The following is a 14,495-nucleotide window of genomic DNA, read 5'->3' as shown; positions in this document are numbered from 1 at the left end:
GTGTAGCGATTAGCGTAACGCCCAGCGATCTCGGTTCAGAGTCAGGATCAGGTTTAATATAACCGGCATATGTCCTGAAATTTGTCTTTGCAACTGCAGTACAGTGAAATACATAGTAATAGAAAAAAATCATAAATTACAGTATGTATATTTAAATAGTTGAATTAAGTAGGGCAAAAAGTAGAAATTTAAGAAGTAATGAGGTAATGTTGCATACACAAAATGCTGGAGGAGCTCAGCAGGCCAGGCAGCCTCTGTGGAAAAAAGTACAATAGACATTTCAGGCCGAGACCCTTCATTAGTCCTGATGAAGGGTCTCAGCCCGAAACATCGATAGTTTATTCTTTTCCATAGATGCTGCCTGACCTGTTGAGTTCCTCCAGCATTTTATGCATGTTCATTTCGGTCTCCAGCATCTGCATATTTTCTTGTGGTAGTGAGGTAAGGTCCATTCAGAAATTGAATGGCAGAAGGAAATCCTGAATTGCTGGGTTCAATTCCTGCCGTGGTCTTTAAAGACTGTACATTCTTCCTGTGACTGTGGGTTTTCTTACGCATTCAAGAGACATACAGGTTAGGGTTAGGGAGTTGTGGGCATGCTGTGTTGGTGCTAGAATGTGTAGTGACACTTGCAGACTGCCCCCAACTCATCCTTTGACTGTGTTAGCCGTTGATACAAATACCACATTGCATTCTTTGTTTCACTGTTTCAACACACATGTGACAGGCAGCCAATCAAATCTTAATGTGTGTGCTTTTAAAGTTAGATGAGTTTTGTTTATTTGTCAGTGCTTGAAAATCCTCTAAATCTCATGTTTTTGAATTTGAATATTTGAGAATATTCTTCTTTTATTCAGACTTGTAATTGCAAAGACGATGTATTAGCATCACAGCTTGTGTGGCATGCTACCTGTCGAGAAGTTCGGATAAGTACGTGGATGGGAATGGTATGGAGGGCCGTGGTCCAGATGCGGGTCGATGGGACTAGGCGGAGTAACGTTTAGGCACAGAATAGGAGGGCCGAAGGACATGTCATAGAGCACTATAACAGAGAAATGTGAGGTGACCTGTCTTGGTCAGCCTTGTAGCTTTCCTTTGTTCTCTGGGTCTCAAAGCCAAGGTCTCTCCTGGTGACAACTATTCCTGGGTTTCTGTCTGATTCCAGGGTTCAGTACCAAGTTAGTTCCTGTTTCCATGACTCACTCCCCTCATATTTTTTCTGCCTTGTTTCTATTTAACAGTGCTACGACAATAATCCGGTCCATGTCCCATTTATTCCATCTATCCTTGTCCTGTTACAGCCGGACTGTTGGTTTCTATATTGTCTTCCTCTTTCTGTTCTTCGGCATCTTCGTTATTGGTGTGGAGGCAATTAGGTGTGGAATTGCATTAGTTCATACAGAGACCTCATTATAACCATGTGGCTTTATGATCAGGTCTATTCATCGGGGTATTTTCCTGTCTAGTTGATGCTTATTACGGCCAGCTCTTCTGTACGGTGTTAGCTTAGAGTGGTCCCATGGCTGCTTTCCTCACGACAACCAGTCTTGTTGCCTCCAGATTTTTAGATAAAGATAAAAAAGATAAAGATTATACTCATGAAATTCTGCAGATGCTGGAAAACCAAAGCAACACACACAAAATTGCGGGTTTCTACTGTGTGCCCCGTTTGGCCAATGTCTGCTACTCTGCATTTACAGGAAATCCTGTAAACACCAGCCTTCCTGAGCCCCAGGTTATCTTTGACCTGTGTGAGCTGCGATTTGAGCTTCCTTATGGAATCATCAGGATCCTGAAGAAATGCTGGATTAATACAATCCGCAAACGGCACTGAGATAGTGGCGGTCTATCAGAACCACCGCGACCCGTCTTTCTTTCTGGCCGACACCACTGGGGCTGCCCACAGGCTGTCGGAGGGCTCGGCGATGTTAGCCACTGCCATCTCTTTGATCCGCTGCCTGGCATTTGGCGAGGGCCAGGCGATGGGCTGAGAGTCCCTGGTGTTAATGTGGCGTTCGACCAGCCCCGTGCATCTGCAGGCCTCGTCTCTAGCTGGGAAGATGTCGAGGTGCTGCTCTTTCGGCTGCTGATGCTGGACCTGATCTGAACCCTTGCTGCTCTGCGGCCACATCTTCCGCGCTGACTGGACGGTCTCACTGGAGGGAGGTTGTTGCCTTGGTGCTGCTGATGTCACTGTGCCGATGCGGTTGCTGATGATGGTCACGGTGAGCTGTGCTGGGGTGGCCGGTGATGGTGTGCGTCGCCCCGTCGCAGGTTTTGACGTGGTGTGCTGTGTCGCGTTGGGCCGCTGTGAGACCAGCGGTTGTTGCTGTGCCCGCCTGGTCCGCTTTCTGGAGCTGCCCTGCTGGAGAGCCACGGTTTCAGCGCCGAGATAGAGCGTTGCCCCTGGTACATCCCTGTGAGTCCCCAGTGGGACAGCAGGTCCAGGCCAATGATGCAGGACCCTTGGCTGACAGAGAGTCACACCCCGGGCTCCGCTGTGTTTTCCCCACTGCGATGCGCAGCTTCCTCTTCCCTCGTATCACGGCACATTCACCGGTGACCGTAACCGGCTGGACCGCCATGGCTGGCCATGTTGGGGAGGACACTGGGATGGATGATAGTGATGGTTGACCCTGTGTCCACCAATGCAGGGCATTTGATGCCCCCCATCACACGGTCCACGTATAAGCCTTGCTCTTCACCCAAGCGACAACGGAGGGAATCTGCTGGAGGTCTCGGACGGCACCACTCGCTTGGCGTTTCCCGATGGTGCTGGTGTGGGCGGTCCCAGGCCACGTGGTCTACTTCACCACACTGGTAGCAGAGATCGTTTCGTGGCCCGCGGTGGGGTTGGTGCGCTGCCGGTCAGAGCTGTCTCATGGGCTCCTCCTCTACCTCGGTAACACAAGCCCGGGCTCACTGAGTGCGAGGCAATGCTAGAATGCCCTGGGGCGGCTAAAATTGCCTCCATTCTCTCCGCCTCGGCCAGCGATGATGCTGATGTCAGGCGAAAATGCTGGTGTAGGTGCTCGGGGCATGGGAGGGAACAGGGGGGTAGCCATGCTGAGCGAGGTCTGCTGTGAACGCCCCCAGGCTTTCTCCCACACCGAGTTGTCTGCTGCCCAGTTCTTCCCTCATTGCTTCCTCCAATGGCCTATGTTCAAAATAGGCCACTCTTTTGTGGCCACTCAAATAGGCCACTCAAGCGCCACTCAGGTGCCTCGATTCTAAATATGGTGAAGACTCAATGCCTAATATTCAATGATAGTGAGGAAGGGAAGTGATGTTGTTGAAGACACAGCAATGCAGGAAAGAGAAGGAGAAGAGCAGAATCCATTTGCTTGGAGCTGAGAAGCAAAAAGGGTCTGATCGCACTATCTGGGGTCCTGCAGAAGGTAGTGGGTTTGGCCCAGTACGTCATGGGTAAAGCCCTCCCAGCCATTGAGCACGGCGACGTGAATCGTTACCATGGGAAAGCAGCATCCATCATCAGAGATCCCCAACACCCAGGCCGTGCTCCTTCCTCCCTGCTGCCATCAGGTAGAAGGTACAAGAGTCTCAGGACTCGCACCATTGCTATTCATTTATAGTTGCTGTAACAATGGGAGATCTTTAAGGAGGGCACATTTAAGGCATGTGCTGGGAATATTTCTAGAAAAGGGCAGTTGGAGCCGATCAAAACGCACAAAGTTTCATAATTGATGATGGAGGTAGTGATTATATTTAAAAGTTGGATGATATGTTGGGTGATTTTTTTTTTGAAAGCAGGAAATAGAGGAAGTAAGGAGGAGAGATGTGCTGTAAAGAGAGTAATTAAGATTTAACAGGGAACCCGAAACTTTTCAAAAGGTAAGTAAGAAGTGGGGTGAGATCTTTTAGGGACAAAGGAAGTAACAGATGCTTAAAGGCACAGGACAAATCTAGAATAATTAATATGTCCTCTGTATGTTGTAATAAAGGAAGATATTGGAAATAACTTGGAGGATGTGTAACTCAGGTTGTCGATGGCTCAGTTGAGTTGTTCTCTGGTCTTGGCAATTCACTTGCAAACGTTTTGTCACCATGCTGTGAGCAGACATCGTCAGTGTGGTGTTGAGTCCTCGGAATGCTTGGCCTTTATGTACTTCTCAATCACCTGATGATGTGTTATTTTGGAAACTCAGTTGTGATGCAGGGAGAAAATCTCGCTGCTGATCGGCTGTGTGGCGAACTTTGTGCCTGTGGTCAGGAATTCTGCCCGCATTGGATCACAAATAAGGTCGAGGTCTACGTGTTTGTTTACAGAATTGTTCGCAGAAACCGCGCTTTTGGCAAATCTCTTGCGCGTCGCATGTTTGCTTGTGCCATGGAAGGAAGATATTGCTGACAGAATACAGTTAGAAGCGGGAATGACGGGTTAATTGGTGCAGTGGGAAGGCATATTGCACTGCAAGTGGCTGACTTGGTTCAGAAACCTTGCACTGACGCTACAAATTCAGATTTATTCATTAATCACACGTACAGGGAAACATACAGTACTGAGCAAAAGTCTTGGGCACATACATTTAGCTAGTGTGCCAATGATTTTTGCACCGTACTGTAGTAATTTTATGTTTTGCACTGTACTGCTACCACAAACAAAAAACAAATTTCATGACATATGTGAGTGAAGATAAATCTGATTTTTGATAAGGGTCTCTATTGTGGACTGAGTGTGGGAAGGGGTCAGGGAGAGGGGAAACATGGTTGGAAAAAGGGGAAGGGAGAGGAAGGGGAGTGGGAAGCACCAGAGAGACATTCAGTAATGATCAATAAATCGATTGCTTGGAATCAAATAACCTTGCCTGGTGTTTCAGGGCTGGATGTGTCTGCACCTGTGCCACCCTTCACCCCTGGCTCTCCTTCTCTGCCACTTGTCCCATACTGCACCTTCACCATTCCCGACATCCTTTGTTCCCACCAAATTTACAAACTCACTCTCCACTCCATGTTGACAAATACAGTATTGTACAAAAATCTTAGGCACCCTAGCTATATATCTAAGACTTTTGCACAGTACTATACAGTGAAATGTGTTGTTTGTGTTAAGAACCAGCACAACCTAATGATGTGCAAGTGACACCACGCACGCTGGCCCCCACAGTGCTCGGCAGAACTACGCAGAACACAACAAGTAATGTGAGCCTCTTTCCTCCGTCCCACCCACTCACTCACACACAGACATACACAGTCGTCCAAGCCCAGGGTAGGTCGTATTCGGCCTGCGGTGGACTCGTGGATTCGCGGGCACCAGGCTTCATCTTTTCCAGTGGACTTGCAAAAGAGAGTGTGTTGGAGATAGAAAGGATTACTGTAATCCTCCTCGACACAAGCAAGGTGAAAGGGGATTGTAACATGCCAAATGGAATACTCTTGTTCAAGAAAAGTGATCATTTCTGTGCCATGAACTTGCATTGATAGTTATCTTTTCACTGTCCTATTACATGGAGCTTTATGAATCTATTTATATATAAATACTGTTAAGTTGAATCATCAGTTTATTTTAAAATTCAAAAGATTTCTTTTTATTTTTAACTTCTAAGATGCGCCAGCAGTACGTAAACAGCCGAGGATATCTTCGTGCACCCTGGACAGACTGAAGGAATTTTCTGTTAACAGGCACCGGGAGCCGTCGGGCGCTCAGGCACTGGAAGGGGAAGTCCAAACGAAGAGAATCAGATGCAGCGGCAACGCTGATCTAAGTTGTGACGCTGTTGGCACGGGACGGCACGATGGAATGCTCCTGCAGGATCCAGACAGAGAACTGGAGCAGGTGGGTTTACTAACACAGTTTGAGGCCTTTAATAGAATTCATTTAATCTGTCCAAATGCTAACAGTTTATCAGAATTTTAACTTCCTTCATGTAATTCGTAAACCTATTAGGAAAACAAGGATGTAATGTTGAGACTATATAAAGCACTGGTGAGGCCTCACTTGGAGTACTGTGTGCAGGTTTGGGTTCTTTATCTTAGAAAAGATGTGCTAAAACTAGAGAGGGTTCAAAGGAGGTTCATGAAAATTATTCCAGGATTGAACAACTTGCCATATGAAGTGTGTTTGATGGCTCTGGACCTGTATTCATTGCAGTTCAGAAGAATGAGGGGTGACATCACTGAAACCTATCAAATGGTGAGAAACCTAGATAGGGTGGATATGGAGAGGATATGGGAGAGTCTTAAGACCAAAGAACCCAGCCTCAGAGTAGAGGGGTGTCCTTTTAGAACAGAGATGAGGAGGAATTTACTTAGCCAAAGAGTGGAGTTCATTGCCCCAGTTGGCTGTAGAGGCCAAGTCTGTATGTATATTTAGGACAGAGGTTGATAGATCTTGATTGGTCAGGGCATGAAGGGATATGGGCAGAAGACAGGAGATTGGAGCTGAAGGGGAAAATGGATCAGCTATGATGAAATGGCAGAGCAGACTTGTTGGGCCAAATGGCCTAATTCTCAAAGTTCAAAGTACAATTTATTATCAGAATATATACATATCACTACATACAACCCTGAGATTCTTTTTCTGTGGGCATACTTAGCAAATCTATAGAACTGTAACTGTAAACAGGATCAGTAAACCATAAGCATCAGGAACTGTAAACTGTGCAAATGCAGATAATAATGAGCATGAAATAACAAGGTAAGAGTCCTTAAATTAGTGTAGATATCCCCTTTTGTTCAAGAGTCCGATGACTGAGGGGTAGTAATTGTTCCTGAACGTGATGCTGCGAGTCCTGAGGCTCTTGTACCTTCTACCCGATGGCAGCAGTGAGAAAAGAGCATGGCCTGGGTGGAGAGGATCTTTGATGATGGATGCTGCTTTTCTATGGCATGGTTTCATGTAGTTGTGCTAATGGTTGCGAGGGTTTTACTTGTGATGTACTGGGCCGAATCCACTCCTTTTGAAGGGTTCTCTGCTCAAAGGCATTGGTGTTCCCATGCCAGGTCAGAATGCAGCCAGTCAGCACACCTTCCACCACACATCTACAGAGGTCTGGCAAGTTTTTCGATGACATGCCAAGTCTTTGAGAATTTGAGGAATTAGAGGTGCTACTGTGCTTTCTTTGCAATTATATTTATGTGATGGGTCCAGGACAGGTCCTCTAAGGTAGTGACTCCAGGAAGTTAAAGTTACTGACCCTCTCCACTTCTGAGCCTTCGATGATTACTGGATCATGGACCTATGGTTTCCCTCTCCTGAAGTCTGCTCCAATACCTTAAGGTCTTTTGTTACCTCCCTGTTTGTCTGTTTGAGTCTTGATGAAGGATCTAGGCCTGAATATTCCTTTCTATTGATGCTGCCTGACTTGCTGAGGTCCTCCAACATTTTGTGTGTGTTGCTGTAGATTTCCAGCATTTGCAGAATCTCTTGCTTTTGTGAATAGTGAGATAGTTGTTATTACTAGGCTCTAACACTTCACAATCTGTCTCAAAGATCTTGACCGAGTGGACCTAGTAATATTTCCAGGTTTTTCCAATGAAGTGGCATTAGCTGGGCCCGTGAGCTGTAATAGGGTGGTGGTGTCAGTCGTGAGGAGGCAGCACTGTGAGCCGTCAAGGGAAACAACGTCCCTCAGAATAATGGACTGGTCTGGCAGGTGGGATTACAATGTGCTCATCCACAGAAGTAAATTTCTTTTCGCTAAAGTGCTGGATTGGAGGAATGTAGATTAGAATGTGTTACGGTCAGGAGATGCTCGAGGTTCACCGAAAGCCAATGTGCAGGTGGTGGAGAATATTAAGAAGGCAAATGGCATGTAGGACATTATAGTGAAAGGACATTGAGTCTAAGAGAGACAATGACTTGCCAAGGTCTGTAAGGCCGAAGTGCTTATGTCATTTTGTGCTTATGTCAAGTGCTTATGTCCTCTGTCATTTTGAACTCCTTGCCTATAGAACGATGTACTTTAGAAGAAGAGTACAGGTCCTTTGGTCCATGATGTTGTGTTGACCTTTTAACCTATTCTAAGATCAGTCTAACCCTTCTTTCCTACATTGCCCTCCATTGTTCTATCATCCATGGGGCTACCTAAGAGTCTCCTAAATGCCCTTAATGTATCTGGCTTTACCACCACTGCTGGAGGAGCATTCTATGCGCCCAGTGCTCTGTTTAAATAAACATACTTACCTCTGACATTCCCCCTAAACCTACTATCAATCACCTTAAAATTACATCCCCTATGTTAGCCATTTTCTCCCTGAGGTGAAACTTCTGGCTGTCAACACTCGATCTCTGTTTCTTATCATCTTGTACACCTGTATCAAGTCACCTCTCATCCTCCTTCACTCCATAGAGAAAAGCCCCAATTCGCTCAAACCTATCCTTAGGTGGGGTTGAGAGGGACAATAAATCAGTTTTGAAGGAATGACGGAGCAGACTCGTTGGGCTGAATGGCCTAATCCTGTCCCTATGTCTGATGGTCTTATCCTCTTAAAAGCTGTCCTCTAATCCAGGCAACTTAAACCCCTAAGATAGAGCAGGCTAGGCCTCTGTGCTCTCGAGTTTATACATTGAGAAGTGAGCTCCTTTGCTGGATGATTTTTTTGGAGGGTGTGGCAGGCAGATACAGAGAGGGTATTTGTCCTGGCTAAAGAGTTTCGAACTGGTTGACGACCTCTGAGTAAGGGTTAATTTAGGAAAACGTAGTAGAGGATATTTTTACTCCGAAGCCTGTGGAAGCTCAATCACTGATTTGAATTTAATATGGAGAGCTATTTTAGGAACAGCTTCTTCCCTCCGGCATCAGATTTCCGAATGGATGGTAAACCAACCCATGAACACGACTTCACTATTTTTTGCTCTCTTTTTGCACTATTTATTTTATGGCATATACAGCGGATTCCGGTTAATTGGGACACATTGGGATCTGTATATTTTAGCCCAATTAAGCAACTGCCCCAATTACCACAACACACACAAAATGCTGGTGGAACGCAGCAGGCCAGGCAGCATCTATAGTGAGAAGCACTGTCGACGTTTCGGGCCGAGACCCTTCGTCCGGACTAACCGAAAGGAAAGATAGTAAGAGATTTGAAAGTAGTGGGGGGAGGGGGAAATGCAAAATGATAGGAGAAGACCGGAGGGGGTGGGATGAAGCTGAGAGCTGGAAAGGTGATTGGTGAAAGTGATACAGAGCTGGAGAAGGGAAAGGATCATGGGACGGGAGGCCTCAGGAGAAAGAAAGGGGGGGGGGGGAGCACCAGAGGGAGATGGAGAACAGGCAAACAACTAAATATGTCAGGGATGGGGTAAGAAGGGGAGGAGGGGCATTAACGGAAATTAGAGGTCAATGTTCATGCCATCAGGTTGGAGGCTACCCAGCCGGTATATAAGGTGTTGTTCCTCCAACCTGAGTTTGGATTCATTTTGACAATAGAGGAGGCCATGGATAGACATATCAGAATGGGAAGTGTAAGGGCAGGTGTAGGTAAACGTAACAAGTGCTACACCTGCCCTTACACTTCCTCCCTCACCACCATTCAGGGCCCCAGACAGTCCTTCCAGGTGAGGCGACACTTCACCTGTGAGTCGGCTGGTGTGGTATACTGTATCCGGTGCTCCCGGTGTGGCCTTTTATATATTGGTGAGACCTGATGCAGACTGGGAGACCGTTTCGCGGAACACCTATGCTCGGTCCGCCAGAAAAAGCAGGATCTCCCAGTGGCTACACGTTTTAATTCCGCGTCCCATTCCCATTCTGATATGTCTATCCATGGCCTCCTCTATTGTCAAAATGAATCCAGACTCAGGTTGGAGGAACAACACCTTATATACCGGCTGGGTAGCCTCCAACCTGATGGCATGAACATTGACTTCTCTAACTTCCGTTAATGCCCCTCCTCCCCTTCTTACCCCATCCCTGACATATTTAGTTGTTTGCCTGTTCTCCATCTCCCTCTAGTGCTCCCCCCCCCCTTTCTTTCTCCTGAGGCCTCCCGTCCCATGATCCTTTCCCTTCTCCAGCTCTGTATCACTTTCACCAATCACCTTTCCAGCTCTTAGCTTCATCCCCCCCCCCCCCCCCGGTCTTCTCCTATCATTTTGCATTTCCCCCTCCCCCCCACTACTTTCAAATCTCTTACTATCTTTCCTTTCGGTTAGTCCTGACGAAGGGTCTCGGCCCGAAACATTGACAGTGCTTCTTCCTATAGATGCTGCCTAGCCTGCTGTGTTCCACCAGCATTTTGTGTGTGGTGTTTGAATCTCCAGCATCTGCAGATTTCCTCGTGACTGCCCCAATTGGCCGGTTTCATGGAAATATGAGATTCAATCCCCTATCAGAAATGCTTGGGGCTGGATGCGTTTCAGCTTTTGAATTTTTTTTTGGATTTTGAAATATTTCTATCAATATAATGAAATTGCTTTTGAATGGGACCCAAATCTAAACACAAAATGTATTCATATTGAAATTTACAGCACATTACAAGCCCTTCAGCCCATAATGTTGTGCAGACCATGTAATCTACTCTAGGAGCTGCCTAGAATTACCCTACCGCATAGCCTTCTATTATTCTAAGCTCCTGTACCTATCTAAGAGTCTCTTAAAAGACCCTTTTGTGTCCGTCTTTACCATCGACGCTGGCAGCTCATTCCACACACCCACCACTCTCTGTGTGAAAAACTTACCCCTGACATCCCCTCGGTACCTACTTCCAAGCACCTTAAAACTATGCCCCCTTGTTTTTGCCACTTCAGCCCTGGGATGAAACCTCTGACTATCCTCATGATCTTATATACCTCTTATCCTCTGTCGCTCCAAGGAGAAAAGGCCAAGTTCACTCAATCTATTCTCATAAGGCATGCTCCCCAATCCAGGCAACATCCTTGTAAATCTCCTCTGCACCCTTTCTATGGCTTCCACATCCTTCCTGTAGTGAGGCGACCAGAACTGAGCACAGTACTTCAAGCAGTTTATACATACACCCTGAAGTTAGTTTTATATAATATTTTCAATAATTTTGTGCATGAAACCATAATGTGTATATTGAACCATCAGAAAGGTAAGCTATCATTACCTTGGCCTCCCAGGTGGACAGTCAGCGCCATCACTCCCAACTCTGAATTTATATGCTACTGCTAAGCCAGCTTGTGCTATTGGTTTGCCTTGCACCAGTTCATCACACATACGTATTGATGTAGCCATTCAGCGGGTTAGATTTTCATCAGCGACGATCTTGCCAAATTCATCAATGAATTTTTCTGCCGCATCATGATCAGCAGATGCTTTATCACCCCAAATCTTTAAAATTTTAATGCCATGCCTTTTCTTAAATTTTGGCAACCAGCCTGCTGAAGGTTCACAATTACCTTCAATTTTCAGTTCGTCGTGATAGATCTGTACATATTTCATGATCAGCGTACCATTAAGCACCATTCGTTCACTCCATCGTGACAAATCCACTTTTTCAGTACACATTTGAGCTTTTTTTTGCCTTGTGCAGTATTTTTCTATTTTTCATTCAATTCGCTTCAATTGTTAACATGATTTGTATTTTTTTTTTCGTTTTTTCTTGTGTGTTGAGTGTTGGACTTTTAATTTTATTTTTATTCTTTTTTTTCCTCTTTAATTTGGTTCCTTTGGGTTTCTTGCTTTGTGGCCACCTGTGAGGTAGCAAATCTGAAGGTTGTATAATTCAATCGTTCTGTGATAATAAATGTACTTGAGTCTTGAACTTCTGTTCATTATGTATGCAAGGTCTCATCTGAGTACTGCTGGTGCTGTGCACTGCCTGGGAACCTTCCCGGTCCCTTGCAGAATTTTCCATTTGTGACGTCATGTTAGCACTCAAAGAAATTTCCAAAATTTTCGTAATTTGGAATTTTCAGATAAGGGGTGCCCAACCAAGTTTAAATAAGTATAAAATGGTAGTGAAAATGGTATAAAAAAGACAAACTACCACTTAACTAATAAATTATGTATTTATATGAAATACAGAACAAATTAGAACACAACCAATGGTACTACAGTGCTACAAGACTGTATTAATTCCTAATAGTTAGCAACAGAGGTATTTGTTTAGTGTATGTGGCTGTGTTCTTTCAATTGACTAAATGAACAAGATCAGTGCAGACACCAAGTGCATTGCCTTCATACAATGCATCCTCCAAATCTTTGTTTTCATTGTAAAATTCAAGGTGGTTGTTGATAACTTCAAATTCTTTGTAGTTCCTCACTGATTGAAGTAGTGCATTGGTTTCATTTTCACTCATGGCTGTCTCTGACATCTCCAAGTCTGAATACTCGAAACTGCAGTTAGTAAAACAGTTCCAAATTGTCTTCCTGCTTATTTCTCACCAACCATCAGTGACAAAAAACACCACTGCTTTTTGAACACAAACACACAACACTGATGCTGTTTAAAACCTGTTCACTCTAAACACGGTGTACTGTCTAACGGCCACGCAAGTGCACGTGACTGACACTAGTTAGAAACTGTTTGGCAATAGCCTCCTGTTCCAATTAAGCTTCGTAACGTCCCAAATAAAATGAAGGGAATCCTGGCTATTTTGTAGATTTAACTCTTACTTTCCTAAGTTATTTTGTGTTATGCTTTTCTACTGTGCTTTACACCCTAGTCCGGAGAAATGTCGTCTAGTTTGATAGCATACATGTATGTAGTTAAATGACAATAAACTTAACTGGATTTGAGTATTTTCCCAATAATATTTTGCTTTTAAGAGTTGTCCCAGATAAGCAGCTTCCCCAATTGTTCACTGGCTCATTTAACCAGAATCCAATGTCTTATTGTAATTTATAGTTTCTTATGGATTGCACTGTACTGCTGCCACAAAGCAACAAATTTCACGACATGTCAGTGATAGTAAGCCTGATTCTGATAGATATCTGAATTTTAAAGGAATTGTGGGATAGGATCGATGCTTGAGGTCAAAGATCTTATTGAATGATGGAATAGACTTGATGGGTCAAATGGCCTACTCCTGTTTCTATTTCTTAGGTTCTTGTGTTGTAAGTTCTTTCCACTATTCTTTCATCTCTCTCAAGCAAGTATTCCCCCACCTGTGCTGCTACCCACGTTTCCTGTCTTCTGCTCTCAAGTTGTCTTTCCTAACCTTTGCAATTTTGAACTCTGAAATGAATCTTCGTTTTATTTCTGACAGACTCATTCCCAGGAAATTGCAAGCCTTGACTGGAGCCGATTTTCAACGTCCAACAAGGGAGCCTGTGTGAAGAATGGCTCGGAAGACGCGGGAGGTCATCGCAGGCAGAAGATGGCGTACACGCCGCTGGAGCTGCAGTTCCTGGAGATTAAAAAGCAGCATAAAGATGCCGTACTCTGCGTGGAATGTGGATACAAATACAGGTTCTTTGGTGATGATGCCGAGGTAGGCCGTTCTCATAAATGCATTCCTAACCGGCATCACCCTTTCTGTGATTCCCTTGTCCACTTATCTCCCTCCTGACGCTTGTCCCTGCAAGCTGAACAAATGTTACACCTGCCCCTACACTTCCTCCCTTACCACCATTCAGGGCCCCAAACAGTCTTTCCACGTGAACCAACACTTCACTTGCACGTCTGTTCAGGTTGTCTACTGTAACCGGAGCTCCCAGTGCGACCCAGCACGGATTAGGGGGCCGCTTTGACGAACACCTTCACTCCATCCACAACAGGAAGGATTTACCACTGGACGGCCTCGTCAGTTCCACTCCCCATTCCAATTCTGATACTTGGGGGTGGCATGGTAGCCTATTGGTTAGCACAACACTTTACAGTGCAGATGACCCGGGTTCAATTCCTGCCACTGCCTGTACGGAGTTGGTACGTTCTCCCTGTGACCGTGTGAGTTTCCTCCCACAGTCCAAAGACGTACCGGTTGGTAGGTTGATTGTAAATTGACCTGTGATTAGGCTGGTGTTAAACCAGGGATTGCCGGGTGGCACGGCTTGAGGTGTCGGAAGGGCCTCTTCTGTATCTCAAAAAAAATGTCGGTCTTGGCCTCTATTGCCACCATGAGGCCACTCTCAGGGTAGAAGAGCAAAACCTCATGTTCTGTCTGGGTAGCCTCCAGCCTGATGGTATGAGCATCAACTTTTCTATTTTTCTAGTAATTTCTCTCCCCTTCTCCTGCTCTCTTTTTCCATTTCCCACTCTGGCTCCCCCTTACCCCTTCTCTTCTCCTTACCTGCCGATCACTCTCCCCACCCCCTCACACTCCTCCTCCTTCCCTTTCTCCCAAGGTCCATTCTCCTCTCCTGTTAGATTTCTCCTTCATCTCTCAGTTTCTCACTTTGTTCCCCTGTCCCCACCCACCCACCTTTCCCCTCACCTGGTCTCTCCCATCACTTTCTATCTTATACTTCCCTCCCCCACCTCTGTCTTCTTCCCTCTTTCTTTCCTGTCCTCGGCTCGAATCGTCGACTGTTTACTCCTCTCCATAGATGCTGCCTGACCTGCAGAGTTCCTCCAGCATCTTGTGTGACTTACTTTGGGAACTAGTGACGTTTTAACCATGTGTGTCT

General features: G+C 45.5%; 1 protein-coding gene across 1 annotated transcript in view; it reads left to right on the top strand.

Moving 5' to 3' along the window:
- msh3 (mutS homolog 3 (E. coli)) overlaps positions 1-14,495 on the top strand; it is a 237,635-nt gene that overhangs the window by 8,483 nt on the left and 214,657 nt on the right. Inside the window, exons 3-4 of the mRNA XM_073067310.1 lie at positions 5,565-5,794; positions 13,136-13,360. Of these exons, the coding sequence (XP_072923411.1) occupies positions 5,565-5,794; positions 13,136-13,360 (455 nt within the window). The remainder of the gene's footprint in view (positions 1-5,564; positions 5,795-13,135; positions 13,361-14,495) is intronic.

This window comes from Hemitrygon akajei, chromosome 2 (assembly GCF_048418815.1).
Source record: "Hemitrygon akajei chromosome 2, sHemAka1.3, whole genome shotgun sequence".
Classification (NCBI taxonomy): Eukaryota; Metazoa; Chordata; class Chondrichthyes; order Myliobatiformes; family Dasyatidae; genus Hemitrygon; species Hemitrygon akajei.
This window is presented reverse-complemented; position numbering and strand designations above follow the sequence as displayed.